Genomic DNA, 19151 nt, shown 5'->3' with positions numbered 1-19151 from the left:
TCAGAAGTTATTGTTAGAAACAAATGGTGCCTGTGGGATACCATTCATGACACGTTGGTTGTTTTTAAAGAAGCCCACCACCAAATGCAAGGCTGAAACAGACTGAATGTCAATGACACATTGGTGACAATCAATCCATTCTCCCCTTTAAAGTTTGCTATTTTTTTAAATGAAATATTTAGTACTTTAGGGGCGCCCTTAGCTCAGTTGGTAGGGCGTCCCCCCCATGGGCCTCAGCCAGCAGCGGACCCGGGTTCGATTCCAGCCCGCGGTCGTTCTCTGCGTGTCACTCCCCTCTCTGCCCCATTTCAACTCTGTCTCTACACTATCAATAAAAGCATAAAAATGGCAAAAAAAAACTATTAATTTAAATCATGTACATGGACAATTGCTTCCAAACATTGAGCGGAGACATAAAAAATGGTGATGGTTCAGAGCATATTGTAAGACGTACCACCTTTATTAAATGCACAGTATCACAAGGAACATTTCCATTAATTGTGGATAAGCTACTCACATGATGCACAAAGCATTGAATTGATTGATAGAACTGGCTGATTAAAGCAGGATTAAATCTGCCAGGAGAGCACACACACACACACAGACACACACACACGATCACACTTTTGCATACGGACTTGTGTGCAAATGCACACACACACAAACACATTCACCCTCTCTTTGTATTCACGCAGTAAGTAAAACTTGTTATCTGCACAGGAATGAAAACCGTAACCTTTTTTTCTTTTACCATATATTTACAAAAGAATCCTCCACCCCCCACCTCCCTCCCTCCCCTCGAGATAGATTACATTCAAAAAAGGTCCCCTCCCTTCTAGATTACATTCAAAATAATATACTATTCATGATGCAAAGTCACAGTTATTCATCTGAAAGAGGATCCAAATAGGCTACAGTCAGTCCGGGGGCCCACGCACGCTGCTGGGACCACATTAAGGGATCCTGATGTTTGAATGGGATCTCAGAGTCTATGGTCTGTACTGCAGACGGACAGCATCACAAACAACCTCTGATAAAGCTCCTCTTCACAGTGGACAGGAAAGAGCAGATCCTTGTTTTTCTCTATATTTCTTTTCTCTTTTTTTCATCTTCTGAGAAAAAAAATAAACAAACAAATTGTCCAAATAAAGTCCTCTGCAGATCAAGAGTTGGCAACAAAAAGAAGAAGATTGTATTTTCACTGGTATTATGGACGAGCACAAATAAATGATACAATGTAACCACAAATAAAATTGTATTTACATATAGTATGTATTGCCAGTGGCCCATAACACGTTGTCTTCAATAGATGTCACACAGTTTTTGACATGATACCTGCTTCAAAACAGATTATACTATTAAACTTAGCCTACTATATAGACAAATATCAGAACTGTACAGAATGGACAGCAATTTATTTATGTACAGCAGACACGTGACTATCATACAGAGCTGACAGTAATTTAAAAAAAAACACACATAGGGACGCGGCCATTTTTATTAGGGACAATGTATCAAGAGTTAGGACTTAGGCCGGCATAGCAAAGGGTGGGAAGTTTGTGTTTGTCATTAAGTGCAGTTGAGGTCGAGCCGCTCAGGTTGTGCATTTTGGGGGTAAAGGAGGGTGGGGGAGGGGTTAAGTAACGCTACAAAGTGCACTTAACGTAACTTATTGTCTCCGCAAAGAGCCTTACTGCTGTAATCCTCCACATGGAAATGAATAATGGTTATTGTGAAGGAGCTGTTTTTGCAAAGATTAATACAGAAGTTTGTACTATAGACACTTGCTTTTCAATATTTTAGCCTCTTTTTTTTCCTTTTTTTTTTACATTTTAAAGCCTGTACATTAGTGTGCTTTGCCTTTCGCAGCTGTTATCAGTCACCACCGGGATGACTGTGGCCGGTCGCAGAGATGAAAGCACCCCCGGGACACTTTCAGGGCAATCTCAGACTCTTTAATTAATCCGTTTAACTGCGGTCTCTTAGCTTACTATGTGAAAATCAAAGACCAGAACCCTCAAAGTACAGTCTGGTAATGTCAATAAATAAATAACGAAAAAACAAAAAGTAGCAAATTCAATATGTACAAAATCTAATTGTTGAAAAAAACAAAAGAAATCCTCAATATACAGTATTTAACCCACATCAGTGCAGCCAAATGCCCTGTGTCAATCATCTCCACTTGTCAAAACCTTCAACACAATCTCGTTGACATTTCTCACCAAATCCACGTCACTTACAGATATGGGCCAACAAACAACAGAGATTTGCTAAATGGCATTGCTGGTGAATGGGGGAAAAAAATATACAAACTGCTTTTTTTTTTGGATTGTAATTTGTTATTTTTTCAGGGGGGATAGGCACAGCTTAACACTTCCAAGTACTCATTCTCTGTGCTTTAGATACAATAAAACAAAAGGTTGTGACAGTAGAGCACTCCAACAACATTGAAAACACCACTTTAGGAGGACATTTAAAAAATAAATAATAATAATAATTGTTAAATGCTGTATGCCCTTGTGTTTTTACAACCTCAACACATTGGGAAGTCCTTTGAGGGACTAGAGTAGGTCAATATATGACCGACAGAGGCATCTATAACTATCACTATGGGTTTCTTTATTAAACCTACGTGTATAATAATATAACACGCATGTTTACAAATCAAACAAGCGTCTGTTATCAACCCAAAAAAACACAGATATAAATGAAACAGGTCGGTTTGCAAACGGAGTCACCAGTACTTATAAATTCTACAAATATTAAAATATTCTGTGACATATAAAAGAAAGAAAAAAAGCTTCTTCAATGAGTAACTTTGACCGTTCTGCAAACTACGCCGCTCAGAAGAGAAAGATCTATCTACAAAGTCGTGTCCATATAAAGTTCATTTATGGAGACACATTATTTTTTCCCTTTTTGTTGGTTCCCAGCGAATATGGAATAGGAGGAGAGTGATTCTTTAACGAGTTGCAGACAGAATGAACCCAGTTGTCATTGTTTGCGATTATCGGGTTTTGTTTTATTTTTTTAATGCCAGTGTATCGATGGTTTTAGGATTAAGTTGCGTACATAACCCTGAATGCATTTTGGTTTCCGTTTTTTGGAACATGCCTCGGTCACTGCAAAATCTGCAACAACAACAAAAAAAAATTGATAGGAAAAAGAAAAGCAAAGCAAAAAAATCACTCAACATTTTTAAGGCTTTTCTCGATGTAATGAGGGACATGGACAATATAGCATTTACAGTAACATTTACAGCCAGGTACTGTACACACAGACGCTCACACACTCACAACCTTTCAGCTCCTCCTCCTCTCCGTCTAATTCAGTGCGCACACACACACACACACACACACACACACACGCACAGGTGCACGCCAAAGTACATACAATCAGCCCAGTATGTCCAGGTAGACTGGCGAGGCCTTGGCCAGGGTCTGGAGCATGCTGTGGATCTCTTTGATGTTGAGCCTCATGTAGGGCTCCCTCTGCCAGCAGCCCAGCATCAAGTCGTACACCTCTTTAGGACAGGTGCGCGGCCGCTGCAGCACGCGCCCCTGGGTGATGCACTCGATCACCTGCAGCATACATACAGGGCGACAATACATACAGTTCAAGTCGGAGTTCAAGAGAAAGCGACGCAGCAGATTTCCCAGTGAATATTGTTGATTAAATGAAACATTAGATGGGTTGAAGGATTAAATGCTTTAACAGTACATTCATTTAGCTTGCATTATTTCGGATTAGATTCCGAAACACATTCTGCAAAGTGTGCCGCACTTTGATACAAAAGGACATTTTTGTCAAGAGGAATATGATTAAAGGGTGCCCGGGTGGTCCTAAGGGGTTGACCATGAACATAAACATCTTGATTTATGTAGATCCGGAGACCATTCTCCATCTCAATCCTGTCATCTCTGTCACTATCCTAAAAAGGCCCCTGTCCCGAAAAGAAAAAGAAAACCTAAACCATTTAAAAAAAAAAATAATGTTATATAGCCTATATTCTTTTGCAGTAGAACACTGAGATACAATTCTGAACAAAATGTAATTTTTCAAAATGAATTGGAAAAATGGACCTAAAGTGACAAAGCAATCGTGCTTGTCCAACTTGTTAAATCAATTTGAAATAACCAAATTAATTTGTGTGTTACCAATTGAAGTAGTTCTTTTTAGTTAGTAAGTTATTTATCCTTTTTCAGTAAAAAGTTTGAAGTCTTCATTTAAGTCATGTGTGTGACTCTGACCTCATTGTTGGAGAGCTGGTACCAGGGCTGCTTGCCGTAGGTGAAGATCTCCCACAGCACCACGCCCAGGCTCCACACGTCGCTCTCTGTCGTGAACCGCCGGTACATGATGCTCTCTGGGGGCATCCAGCGGATAGGCAGCATTGTGTGGCCGCCCACCTGCAGAGAGAGAGAACGACAGACAGACAGACAGACAGACAGACAGACAGACAGACAGACAGACAAAGAGAGAGAGAGAGTGAGAGAGCACATCCTCCATCAGAAACCAACAGCACAAGATCTGCTGGAGAGAGTCTCAAGCCTTTCGTCGTTCCCCCACCTTGGTCACTTTTGACAAATAAATTATGTCCAGCCATTGCCGAAACTGAAATTACACTCAGTTGCCAATTTATTATTGAAACTAATGCCGTCGGATACAACCAGCCTGCAAAGAATCCCACCGTCCTGAAGGTTACAGAGTTCAGGCTATCCTCTGTGATACAAACAGGGAAGGGAAAGACCGATAGAAAGTCAGTATAAGGCCGCGGGCTACAGTGAGCCAGGTCTACCCCTAATAAAAGGGAAACTGAGTGAATTTTCTACAGCGAGTTATTAAGCTCTGGTCACTCTGGCATTCCTGCCACACGCCTGTTATCCCGCCCTAACCTTTTTATCCAATCAGTGTCTTCCCGTCTTCTCCCATCAGTTATTTCCTGTTTACTAAACGCATTTCCCTCTCTTCCAGTCAACCCCTTTTATCCAATCACCATTAATGCACCTCCGTCCGTTCACGTCCATCACATCACGTATACGTGAAACTCACATGCCCCTACGCTCAACTATTGTTACATGTGCAATACATGAGCCGGTGTCAGGGTTTAAAACCAACTATGGCATCCTAAGAGGCTCAAGAAGCTGCTCATGTGAACAAACAATAATCAATTTCAAAACGTTAAGGCGCGATTGATACTCTAATAAATAAAAAGGTCCAAAATGTACGTACATTAAGGTGTTTATTAGACTAAAACCTTGTCTGGTTGTGTCTGTATATTTCTCCTAAATACTGCCATTATCTCAACATTATTTTTTTTTATTTTTTTAAATCTCAACTTCTAAAGCACTTACATCAACAAAACTTTCCATAATCTCAATAATAATTATCTGCACTATTCTGAAGGTTATTACAGTAGGGTTTGTTCATATGTTGTTAATTTTCTGATTTATGATACATTATCTTCATAAAAACATGCTGGAAATGCAGACTCTCAGTAGGTCCATAGCAAAAAAATAAGCCAGGTCATCCCCTAAATGTGAGTGTAGTGGATTCCTCTTTTCCTGTTTGATCTAATTTATTGTATCATGTGATTTCCCTTCTGGATTTGCAGCATTATAGCAGGCTAGACGGCCTTGTGTTCACGCTTTAGCTTTCCCTTTGATAAAAACCTTTGATATCGGGACAGCTGGTGACAGGCCCTCTTCATGGTGATCTTATCACATGTGTCTCGGAAATGTTCTGGTTTTTCTGTCTGTGTCTGTGTGTGGAGTTCTGACTTCGGGCAGCAGAGGGCACTGTGGGATTTGAACTGGGATCTGAGAAATGAATGATAAGGGAGTACAATCCATCCATCTGTTCCTCAACATGGAAAACTGTATTTTTACTGCCCTGAAATGTAAGCATTGGCTGCTTATAACACAGTGTAACCTTTAGCGATTTGTACCATATGCTATTCATATTTATAAACCCCTTCTACGCTTTAATATCATGCCGTTCGTGTAGAGTGAAGGAGAAGTATTGACTCCGTGCCCAAGGATAAAGAAAAACTGCCAATGCATTTTTGCACTGTTGGCCTATATTACCATGGAAACAGTAATTTTATGCAGATTATAGAATTTGCATTTAAATGGTATTAAAAACAGATAAAATACCTCTAGTTCAAATTGCTATTTCTGCAGCTACACAGTTATTTCAGACCAAAAGCTGAAATAAAAATTCTAATTACATATTTGAGACAGAGTGTGCGTATGTGGTTATATTTCCATATTTATGCATGTTTGCATATCAGAGGGCTGTGAGTGTCTGTGTGTGTATGTGTGTGTGTGTGTGTGTGTGTGTGTGTGCGTGCGTGTGTGTGTGTGTGTGCGTGCGTGCGTGCAAGCGCGTGTGTGTGTGTGCGCGCGTGTGCCTGCGTGTGTGCTTGTGCGTCTGTGTGTGTTTAAGTGAGAGACTGGGTGACAAGTCATGGTGAGAAATAATCAAGAAATGCTTACTCTGTAGTAGTCTGTGCTGTAAACGTCCCTGGACATGCCAAAGTCTCCGATCTTGACCAGCAGGTTTTCTCCGACCAGGCAGTTCCTGGTTGCCAGGTCTCTGTGGACAAAGTGTTGGGATGCCAGGTAGACCATGCCAGCAGCAATCTGTTGGGCAATGTGAAGCATCTGGGACTGGGTGAGCTCCACCAGGATACTGTGTTGACCGTCGGCCATGAGCACTGCATCAGGGCCGTGGGACCTGCAACCCCACAAAACACTTCATCAGAGCTCCCGTCAATAGGACCAATGACTTGTTCAGTAAATACTATTGCTAACATTGATGAATGGATGATTGTTGATGGGACAGATGTTCTTCAAATCGATTCTTCTTCTCAACATTCACTGATTCCAACTTCTCAGTTTGATGAGAATGTCATGCCTTTCTTTGTCATCATGATTTCGAACTGAATATGTTCTGGGTTTTAGACTGCTGGTCAAATAAAAGAAGGGACTTGAGGATGTCAAGGCTGGCTCAACAAAAATTATGATCACAGAGATTATTTCACCACTGACAATTCAAATATAATTTCATTAGCTAAACAAAAAAATTTTTTCGAGAGAATTATTGGCTGAATAATCGAAAATGTATATAATCTAACAGTTTAGTGCATCACCTACAGTATATGACTTTTCTTTTTAACATAATACGTTTATTTATTTTTTTAGACGTGAAAATTGTACCTGAGGAACTTGTTGAGGTCGCCGTGTTTCATGTATTCAAACACCATGATGAGAGGGTCGCTCTCCACACACACTCCGTAGAAAGTGACGATGTGTTCATGCTGCAGGTTGGTGAGGAGCTCGGCCTCTCTGTAGAAGTCCGCTCGGCCGCTCTCGTTGGCCTCTTTCAGAGTCTGACGCAGAGACACAAAGGCAGTGAGGATCATTATTAGCCACGCGGACCTACGTCTCATCAATAGAATTCATACACTGAATGACAAATGCATCAATTATTTGTCCGTATACCTTCACTGCCACGTGGAGCTTCTCCTGGTCCGGCGTCAGGTTGTAGCACTCGGCCAGAAACACCTTCCCAAAGGCTCCCTCTCCCAGCTCCCGCTTCAGTACGATGTTGTGCCTCTTGATGTGCTGGACGACTTTTAAATGCAAAAAAAAAAAAATATGACAATTCACTCTTAAAGTCAAGGTGGCATCTAGATTATAGTGGAACATTGTTGTGTACTGTCCTGTAGTGAAGAGCGTGTATTGTCTTCTGAGGTCATGGTTTTTTAGTCAAGAAAATATCAGTTATAGTTATGCCGGCCAAAGTAGATTAGATTTTCATTACTGATTTGTTTGATTTGGCAGTTAAAACATTAAGCCTTTAAAGCATAAACAGAAAACAGATGCTAGTCACAATCTCCCGGGGAACAAGGTGACGTCTTCAGATTCAAAGATGTGTCTGATGAACCGGGAAAAACTGAAAGATAGGCCTACTCAATTCACACTAAAAAAAGAAATAAAAAAGGTGCAAATCTATACATTTGAACGGTTAGAACAAACAAATGTTTGCCATTTTTGCTTGATAAATGACTAAAATGTTTATCAGCCAATTTGTCTGAGAAAGAAAAAAACATTCAGTTTCATTGTGCTGAGTTGAGCGATATGTGAATAAGCTCTTGTTTTTTTGAACATCCTCTTCATATAGAAGCTAACTATCACTATCACAATGCGGCAGGATGCTGGCAATACATCTGGCGTCCGGCGGTGACCCCCCCCCTCCCTCCCCCCCCGCATGGATTTATCAGAAAAGGTCCGGGTTACCGCTGGTTTTTTGCCGAGTGAGGCGGTAACTCACACGTGTCAGATTTCAGCATGCTGCCCGAGTTGCGGAAGTACTGCGGGTTCTCGATGACAGGAATCTTTGTCATGCCAATGATGACTGCGTCTGGACCCATCTCCGAGGACGACGGGGTGTTGTTGCCATTGGAGACGTGATGAAGAGGGCTGGCGGAGTCATCGTCATTACTGATGACCGAGGAGGAGCCTATAGGGAGTCGGAGAGGAGAGGAGAAGAGAAGCACAAGGAGAGAGGGAGATGGTGTATGCCATGTAAGTAGTTGGTGTTCTTAACGACAAAAAGACATCAGAAGAGCCTAGACAGCCAAAGTAGCACTATCAACTTCCTAGAGTCAGTAACACGTTATTTTAACATGCTGCATTATAGAGTGTTGTGAACCATTTATTAAAAAGTGTAGTCAGGGATTCTGGAGAATGCTTGTCAAAATCACTTTTTGTCAAAATCAGTGAATATCGCCTCATGATCCTCTACCTGTCCGTGTGTGTGCGCTGGAGAAAAAAAATGGTGTTAATACCAAGCCTAGGCTCTGTAAACATGTATGTAAACAAAGGGGATGTAAACAAAGGGGGCCCAGATAGCTTAGCTTACAGAGCCTAGGCTGTGTAATGCACAGCAGCGCACAGACAGTACTTACAGAAAGCGGATTGTGAGGAGATATTCACTGATTTTGACAACAAGCATTCTCCAGAATCGCTGACTCCACCTTTAACTGTGTATAAACTGCTGATTCGATGTGGAGGTCACATAGAATGTTGCAGAGTCAACCCTTGTGATCAATACCACTCTCATGTGTCTGAGCTAAATATGAAGCTGCCTGTTTCCAGCCTTCGTGCTTATCAAAGATATAGCCAAATGCTAACAAGAAAATCGATGAGAATATTTCCTAAAATACTGTATTAAATTATGCCTTTGAGAAAATGTGTTCACCTTTAATACCAAATTTGGAGTTTCTTCCATATTTCAGAATGATCACCATCAAAACGCAGCCGGTCAAGGCCACTCCTGCGATTCCCACAACTACATACACCTGAAAATACAAAAATAATAATGATAATAATAAAAATGTTGAAGCATAACTGTTTAGATATGAGGTTCCCTGCCACAAATTCAATATGAAGTCATGAGCTGATTTACATGATATACACATAAAAGGATGTTTGTATATTCTGACTTTCCTCTAATCTTTGCTGTCTTTTTTTTATAGATGATTTTAGCAGTTTCCGACCTTTAAAAACTCATTTAAACAAATCAAGAACCAAAAATCATCTTCAAAAGGTGACAAGGGTGGGTAACATTGGTAACACTACTTTATGATAAGGATCACTTACTGCAACACTGTCTTCTATGGGAGGACTTGGTGGGTCTGAAAAAAATAAAAAAATACATTTCTAGCCTCTTGTGAAAAATGCCAATTCCCTTTACAGACTGCACTGTTAGTATATTTGCACTTTGGTTTTGTTACTTTTACTTAAAGGCACTACGAGTAAGATGGCACGTTGGCGTCCCCTTTGGACAAAAGCGGTAGTATTTTTACGACGCCCGCTGTCGCAAATGCTCGTGCCAGGCGCGTGAGCGTGGACTGAGAAGGGCGCAATATAGTGCATGTTCGTGTGTTGAAAGTGTGAGGACTCTTTTCGGCTCCGTGAGAGTGGTTTTGACACTGCATCAACTAATGCCAGTCAGTACACACACCTGCTTGCAATGAGTTGATTCAGCAGCGTCACCTAACTACTCTCTCTCTCACGGAGCTGTGTCCTCACAGAAAGCGAATGAATGAGAGACGGCAGTTAGTAGACTATGGATCACGATGAGGTAATGTGTTTGTGTTGTTGATGTAAATAATGACTATTTCAGATAATGGTTATCTGATGATGGTGAAGCAAAGCAAACTTTGTGTTAGTACCAACCGCTCATTCATTTAGCAGTCTAGTTTCGCTCTCGTGAAATTGTATACACGTTGCTTGGCAACGTCCTCCCGCCCGCCTATCACTCACTCTCCCTTTTCGCTTTTCTTCATTGCATTCTCTTTTTTTTCTTTGATGGTTCAGCCCCGTTATCAGTCATTTATGACGACAAATAACTGTCTCAAACAAGGCTCCCGCTCCCCTTCCCTCACCTGGAGGGATAGGCTTCTCAAATCGCGTTGCAGCGCCACACTGAAATCTGCAACCAATACGGATATGTGACCATAGAGCCTGCACGAGCGAACCGAAAATCGGACTGGGTGTGCGACCAGACCAAAAGCAGTAATAAAAACTATATAAAAACGTCTTTCTTTGCACTGATGGTCTCGTTTGCTGTTAAAGGTAATTTATGATTATCAGAGGAAACATGAGGTTGTTTAAAAGATATTTAAATGTTACTCGTATCCGCTTTAAGTAAAATTATCTGAGTATTTCTTCAACCTACCAGGAGTGGGGTCTGCGCAGAGGGAAGATGTAGTCACAGGCCATAGGAGGAGAAATGGATAGAAAATAGATGGATATCGGGGGAAAAGTCCATTTTAACAATGTACAGCGTTTTTTATAAAGCTAATAAACACAAAAAAAATTGCCGGATCATTACTTACAGGTGTAGTCTTCTGAAAAGTAGAAATCAGAAAACAGTTTGTTAGCCGCGAAAGATGAACACTGTCCACAAAAATGAAACTGACTGAAAATGAATACGATCTGACTTCACACTGAATACGGGTGCATATCTGAAAAAATCTAAATATCAATGAAAAGTTAATTTTTTCCCTTAATTCAAAAAGTAAAACTTTCACATATTCTAAATTCATTCCTCATAAAAAGTTAAATGAATCTAGAATAAACATACTTTTCAGAATGTCTTCATTTCTGTATTCAAAATAATTTTTTTAAATATTGGTTTTATGTAATATTCTAGTATTTTGAGGTACTGGATTTTTTAATTCCATGAGCTATAAACCGTAATCATAAAAAACAACTGAAACAAAAAAAAAGCCCTGACATATTTCTATTTTTGTAACAAAAATCTAGAATATACGAAAGTTTTGAATGAACTTTTTCATGATATTTAATATATGATACCTTTTATTTCAGATGCACCTGTACACTAAACCGCTTTGAAAGAAGGTTTTAATACCTGTGTGATCGATGTCGGGCGGGTCCAGGAACTGTGCGGAGACCTTCTTCTCATCGCTGCCGTACTTGTTCTTGGCCACCAGCCGGTACACTCCGTTGTGGATGTGTGTGGGGTTGACCAGCTGCAGACAGCCGTGGATCTCGCTCTCTGTGGTCACGTGGATGACGCTGCGGATGAAGTCCTCGTTCTGCAGGGCCAGGTTGTCATGGTACCACTGCAGCTCGGGCTCGGGGTTCCCCGCCACGGTGAATGGGATGCACCAGTGATGGTCCCTCTCCGGCCCCAGCAGCTCCACGATGGTGGGGGCGACTGACACAAGAGAGGCAAAACACACACACACACAGGGGGGAATGAGGGGGAAGAGTATAATAACTGGGAAATGACACAGGAACAAATCAAACACCAGGATTGTATAAAGCCAGTAAGAGGGGGGGGGGGGGGGGACAACTACAACATTTACATGGCTTAGGGTGGAGATGGAGATGGAGATGGAGGTGGAGGCGATGGGGGGTGAGAGGGGAGAGAGGAGAGGACGATCGCACGACATTTCAACAATTCTTTTTACGCTTTGTTTTATTTCTATTTCTGCAAGGTTTAAAGGTTTGATTAAATAGTTTTTATTCTGTTACACTTTGTTTGCAAGGTTAAATAAATAAAAATGACAATAATTGTTTGCTTCTTTAGTTTAATTGTTTAAGTTTTGTACATTGTCTATCTATCTATCTATCTATCTATCTATCTATCTATCTATCTATCTATCTATCTATCTATCTATCTATCTATCTATCTATCTATCTATCTATCTATCTATCTATCTATCATTTGATCACCGGCGTAGGAAGAAACATAGAAAAATAGAATGAGGAGAAATGTGGCGCTGAACGAGCAGACGTGTTTATGGTAAGGATGCGAGAGGAGCTTCACAGGAGGAAGAGTTAGGGACAGGAAACAGTGGAGAGTCAATAACATTTGCAGAGAGACAGTAATGATAACAGACTGAGGAGCCGTGCGCTTTCACTGGAAAGAAAAAGGGAAAAAAAAGTCTAGAAGAAGCCATTTAAAAGATCATTAGAGGAAAATATGCTTACCAATGTAAACATCATTTTCTAGTGAAGTATGCTGTAATCGGTTAACATTTAGTTAATGACCAGGGACAACAGTAAATAGGCCTTACAGAGAATATTGAGCTGGAGGGTGGCCTCCGTCTGACCGGCCATGTTCTCGGCGCTGCATATGATCCTCCTGCCGTTATCCTCAGGGGCCAGGTCCAGTAAGGTGAGGCTGCTCTCCGTCTCCGAAGGCTCAAGCTGTAAACACACACAACCCAAGCGTTGTTATTTTGCATTACACGCGTGTGAAATTGTTGCGATGCTGATCTTTAGAAACATGGACAATAACCAGTCAGCTCCCTGCTACAACAGGCTGACTGCACAGTACACAGTACAACTTTGAGTCACTTGAAGTTTACTTTTTCATGTTATGCTACCTTTCACAGCCACTCAGAGGGAAATATTGCACTTTTTAATTTTTTTAGTACTTCACTACATTTCTTAAATAACTTAAATTACTTTGCAGACTCAGATGCATATGACAAAATATAATCAACAAATAAATGATGATGCGATATTATACAGAATATATCAGAGCCTGTGTGGAGACCAAGAATGTTGTTTATCAAAGTCCACTTGCATCCTGATGAAGATGTTAATGTTTCCCAGGATCCGATTGATCCTGTTGAGAACAAACATATACAAATGTCCTGGCCAAAAAAAAAATCACCACCTGGATTTAACTTAGCAAATAGGTACGAGGCTCAAGAGCCCTCTATCCGTCAAAAACTGCAGTGATTCATATGTTTAAGTTGGCAAGTTATTGAACCCTTGATGCAGTGAATAGCTTCTTAATTCTTAAACAAGTGTGCTGTGGTGGTGGAAAATATTACTCTGTTTCAGAAGGGTCAAATTATTGGCCTGCACAGCAAAACCTGAAAGGATAGTGTTGGACCAGCATCTATAATGGCCTTGTGTCTCAATTGTGATAAATAAATAAACTATAAGGAAGAAATGTGGTTTAAAAAAATCTGATCTCAATCTCTGATTTTCGTGAAATCAAATTGTCAAGAAAATTGACGGTAGAAAAGACAGCTATGTCTAATAGTGAAAGTATGAGCATTTCCACATGCATCATGTGAAGAGAACTCAAGGGATTGGGACTCGACAGCTGTGTAGCCTAAAGAGAACCACTTATCAGTGGGGCTTATCAGGTAGAAATGCTTCAATTTGCCAGGGAGCATAAACATTGGACTCCGGAGCAATGGAAAAAGGTTGTGTGGTCAGATGAGTCCAAAATGCACCCTGTTACAGAGTGATGGGTAAAAAGAAAGATGGATGAAGTGACGCTCCCATCATGACTAGTGCCTACTGTACAAGCCTGTGGGGGCAGTGTACAGTATGATTTGGGGTGTCTTCAGTTGGTCAGGTCTAGGTTAAGCAAGCTTATGTGCCAAAAAATCAAATCAAAACTATGCAACGGCAAATGTGTACCGTAATCAAAGCTAAAGTTGGTCGAACTAAATATTAAGATTATGTGTCCTTTTTTTGGTCAGGCAGTGTAGTTTCATTTTTACAGAGAGGATGTAAGGATCATGTCACCCAGTGAAAGTCGGCTCTTTTATACGTTTTCATGAGTTGCTTGCTGACAATGACGGAGCTCTAAAAGAGGTGGAAGACGTGTAGTGTCTGGCATTATGAGACCTTGTACTTGTTATTGTTTAACTAAGAAATAAAGTTGAAATTAAATGTCATCTACTGTTGGACATAGCTGGAAATGTCTCTCTCTCTCTCTCTCTCTCTCTCTCATGCAAGGTTACAGGAAATGTGAACCGTCTTACAGTATGGGTAAGGGGAATCTTTCCACATGCCATGGGTTTTTAGAGTTGCGTACGTGCAGGAAAAACATGTCGAAAGATTCATAGGCTTATTTACAATAGCAAGAATCAAGATCACGGCTATCCAAAGCTATTAGCGTCAGGGAAATGTATCTTCTGCAGGAGACTTCCTAAAACTGCAGGATGAGTTAGAGTTAACCTGTAGGCTGCAAAACAGGATACAAGTATCAAGCTGAGTTCACACAAATTCGTGAGAAGCTTGTGATACTGTAGTTTCACAATGTGAGGGTCCGAAAACTTCGTCCCTTGGGAGGAACACAATAGATATTCGGAGCCTAGTCCATAAGATTAATGTAGGTAGCTTTTGGCACATAATTGAGGTTATAGTCAGGACAGGATGCTCAGGAGAAGCAAATAGGACTCACCAATCAAAATGGGTGAGGCAGGTTTCAGGAAGAATGTTTGACCAATCCGCTCATTCCATTTTGGGGTATAAAAAACAACTTTTGCATGAGGAAAGACAGGTTTTTTCTGGGAGCTCTTAATCAGACCCGCTCCACTGACATGCTCATGCTTTCTGTCCCACAAGCCCGGTCCGAGCTGGGAAAGACAGCTTTTAGCTTCAGTGCCCCCGACTCCTGGAACAACTTACAGCAACAAATTAAACTAAATACCTTCATATCCTTTAATCAATTTAAACAAACTATCTTAAATCTGCCAAACTCTACCTGTAACTGTTTTAATTAGGCTATATTGTACTTTCACCCATTTAATTCCATTTTAATTGCTGCCACTCTTCACCACTATGTAAATGTTTCAATTGTTTTTTGTTTTTTCTTCTCTTCACCTGTTGTTGTGTGTTTGATGTATTTGCATTGAATGTTGTGTATGCATTGTTGTTTTTCCTTGGAGTTTGTTTGAACTCGACACCATTGAAAATGAGGGTCACCCCTCAATTGGTCTCTCGAGGATAAATAAAAGTTAAATGAAATGAAAAATGAATTGTTCTAGTTTTATACGCATTCCTTTCTCTGTTCTTTTAATTAGACCCTAAGTTCATTTTTCTAGTTATTGATTTGCATTGGGTTCTACTGGCCACAACCCATCTTGACTGCAGCTTAAGTTTTGTTTTCAATGAAGAAAGTGTTTCCCTACCTCCTCATCCTGCCTCAAGCTGATTATTTCCATCATCCCAAAACCACACACACACACCTTTTTGATCAAGCCCACAAGATACTACAGAAGCTACATAGTCCTTTTTTTTTAGAATTTGGTATTTGGTTTTGCTCCTTCCATTGGATTTGTTCGATGATAATACATACAAAATGTCCCCTTCGGGCGTAACTTGAGAGTCCAATTCTTAATGACCTTCATCGCATTGTAGCCTATTCTGCACAGGGGTAACTTCTCATAACTACCTATTTTTTAACCATATATAGGCGAGATTTCTCAAGTTTTCCACGCAGGAAAAACATGTAAAAAAAAAACCTCTGAAAGTCCAAAGTGCTGGACCAAACTGTACCAAACAGGTGTAAACAGAAAGCTGTGTGGCAGCTCACCTCGTAGTGGGTGGAGACCATATCCAGGTTCCACTGGATCTCTGGAGTAGGAGAACCAGTGGCACTGCACAGAGCTCTGACATCACTTCCCTGCATCTCAGTCACGGTCCTCGGCTCGACCTCTACCGTAGGAACCACTGCGAGAAAAAGAGGGCAAACAGGACTCATGAAACATATAGGACCGGAATTTCACATGGATTGATTTGTTTTCTCTCATTTTCCCATCTTCAGGAAGCATCTCAAAAGGTTCAATATTATCGGATATCCGGCGTTGCTTAATATAACATCAGCTTCACGTTACCACAGTCCGGTGGAGTGAGCGTGGCAAAGGCCTGAGGCGTCCCTATGTCGTCTATGCATTGCAGGTCTTGACTGTCGCCGTCTTCTAGGAGTCTCAGTTTGATCCAAAAGTTCTCACAAACACAGTCCAGAGGGTTTCCAGACAGGTAGAGCCTAGAATAAAATAAAACTTGTAGTTTGGTTTGCACACAAATAGAGTGGAGTGACTTTTTTTTTTTACATATAGGCGTGACACTTACGGTAATGTTGCGTTAAAGTTCTGAAATGTTCTCCATGACAGCGTCGATAGGTTATTGTCTCTGAGGTTTCTACAATTAAGAAAAATTGAAAATAAATGACAGTCAAAATCCAAACAAAGCTACTCACACAAGAGATAAAATGAAATACAGTAACTGAAGTGTTTGAAAAGGCTTCTTACACATATTGAAGTCTTGTATTGTTGTAAAACGCGTCTGACGATATAGACGTCAATCTTGTGTTCATCACTGTTCTGTTGGAGGTTAAAGTGTTGAGTTATCAGGTGACCTATCACTCTGTGTATTGTCTGCAGAATATATTGAGATTCTGAAAAGCTTCTGATTGATACTTACAGGTTTCTGAGGTTGATGTAGTTCCTCAAACTGTTGTCGTCGATGTCGAATAGTCTGTTTTGATTGGCGATGTATCTGCGGAATAATGTACAAGAAAGACCATGTCACGCCAAACATGCACACACACACACACACCGTTCATTTCAATATGAAGTCTGAGGCTCAGATACTGGCACTGGTGTTCAGCCAAATAGCTTCACCTGAGACTCCCAACGTGTGTATGTGTGTTATATTCTACAGTGTTTTGGTTTCTTCGTAGGTACAGCCAGCACAATTTCGTATGAACTGCCAACGAAGCTGTGTTATTGTTTTACCGAGGGAATTCTGATCTGCAGCACATTTGAGTGTCAATTGTGAACCACCAGTCCATCAGCATGTACTGCCACACACATGGCAGTAAGTTGAGTGCCAGATATTATATTTTGCAGTGATGCTGATAATGTTCATATTAGTTTATCAAAAAATAAAATGTAATGATGTTGTTTATGTATGGATATACTATACAACATCGTGTAAGTTTTCATTTTTTTTTTCATTTTTAAATAAATCTCCAGATAGATCTGCTTTTTTTTACCCAATGATGCCACCGCTGCCACAGGAGGTGAATTGTAAAATATATAACAATGAAATATAGGCCATGTAGGCAGAGAACAGTTAAGTCAGTTTGCCTTGATTGACGTAAAAACGTCAAATATTGTTTCCCACTGTATTAATTACCAATTAGAAGAACAAAACATTTTTTTTTAACTTCCTAGTAGTAGACAAACCTTTCACAGCATCAGAAAAGATGACCACATTGGATGTAGTTGTCCTATAGTGTTTGTAACCATTTTCAGGTTGTTGAAGATTTTGGTGGTGGGGACTGGGGAGACACCTTTGTTTACAAGAAGATAAGTTTACCTTTAGCAATACAAATGCTGCAATATATGGGCTATTACAAGACAAAGTATCTTCAACAATCTCAAGACTCAGCTCTGCCTCAGGAGTTTTGTCTTTATTCCCAATGATAAGGCTACGAATGGGGGCCAGGGATTTTTAAATTCATGGTTACATTTCTCGAGATGTTTCTTTTCTTTTAATATTGTGCCTCAAATTCCTGTATTGAATTGTCAAACTTGAAAAAATATCAAAGATGTAGGCTTGCATTATGCCTATATATAATTTGATATAATTGAAGAAAAGAATAGTCATGTTTTACATGCCAAATGAACTACACTGTTGATGGGCAACTGCCTTCGTGGTGTGTGACACATAGCCCCAGTCTGTCTGCCTCAGAAAACTAACCCAGTCTCCCCTCCATCATTCTCCAGTGTGGGTGCCATTCAGTTGTACTTGTGGTTGATGCTGGTACACACCGACACAAGCCTACAAATTGACGCAGATAAGGCTAAAGAACTATCGCCTGCTGCCGTGATCTCGTGTGTAATCTGTAAACAATGTGGTCGTTTTGACAAAAATTCGGCTTTATTTTTTCTTCTTTTTTTTACACCGCCACCCAAAAAGCCGAATTAACACCTCAAAGGGCTGAGTGGGGCCTATACATTTACTCTACACACTACCTGCTCTGGAGCTGTTTAGAAAGGAAACACCAACTAATCCAAATAAGCCTGACGCGCACACTTACCATCATAACGCACGCGCACACGCACGCGCACAATCACAAACCATCGTCGTTAGTGGCACGCGTAACTCACATCTCCGCCACATGTATACTCACGCGCGCGCACACATATAGGCTACATGATCCGACAAACCCATTGGTTATGAGAATAAAAAAATCATAAATTTTACTGATTGACATTAAGCGCAGGAGACGGATCTATGTTGGTGTTTAATCCACAATGGGGAATAGTATCAGGCCCGCTGTTAATCATATTGCTGTTCATTTCATTATTACCTGTATTACTAGTATAATCTTAGCCCTGGGTATTATTGCGACCTATACGATCGAAGAGAGTTCTTTACGCATTGCATCCTAATAAGTTCATACGCTTGTCTTGCACGGATCATTTCCATACACTTACATCTCGGTGATGTTTTCCATGTCATCTAACGTGAGGACAGGGAAATCCTCGATCCCCGGCACAGGATCAATACAAACAATCCTTGAGATGCTGCAAGTGCAGGATGCGGGGCAGGCATCGCTAAATCTCCACAGCAGCCCCATCATCAAAACCAAAAACAATCCGAGACGAGCCATGCCATATTCCCCCGCGCTGGAGTCCATCGCGGGTTTCCAATGATGATGATATATCCCCACGAATCCCCCCTCCCGCCCCCAAAACAGAATCTGGTTAAAAAATCGAATTATTGTTAAGATTTTTCCCTCCCTCGCCGCCTTTATCTGGCCAAGTTAATCCTTTTCGACTG

General features: G+C 40.7%; 1 protein-coding gene across 1 annotated transcript; it reads right to left on the bottom strand.

Annotated features, from left to right (window-relative positions):
- Positions 1 to 3395: 3395 nt before the first annotated feature.
- Positions 3396 to 19008, bottom strand: ntrk2b (neurotrophic tyrosine kinase, receptor, type 2b; the record flags this gene model as incomplete). The annotated part of the gene is made up of 16 exons (XM_080046414.1): positions 3396 to 3581; positions 4251 to 4409; positions 6498 to 6738; positions 7221 to 7393; positions 7506 to 7636; positions 8338 to 8526; positions 9268 to 9367; positions 9669 to 9703; positions 11446 to 11754; positions 12620 to 12752; positions 15892 to 16028; positions 16193 to 16344; positions 16431 to 16499; positions 16610 to 16681; positions 16782 to 16856; positions 18806 to 19008. The coding sequence occupies 16 exons, from the start codon at positions 19006 to 19008 to the stop codon at positions 3396 to 3398; spliced, it is 2364 nt and encodes a 787-aa protein (XP_079902540.1).
- Between the last annotated feature and the right edge of the window lie 143 nt (positions 19009 to 19151).

Source organism: Ammodytes marinus, assembly GCF_949987685.1.
Source record: "Ammodytes marinus genome assembly, chromosome: 18".
NCBI classification, from domain to species: Eukaryota; Metazoa; Chordata; class Actinopteri; order Uranoscopiformes; family Ammodytidae; genus Ammodytes; species Ammodytes marinus.
Note: the sequence above shows the minus strand (reverse complement) of the source record. Positions and strands in the feature narration are given on the sequence as shown.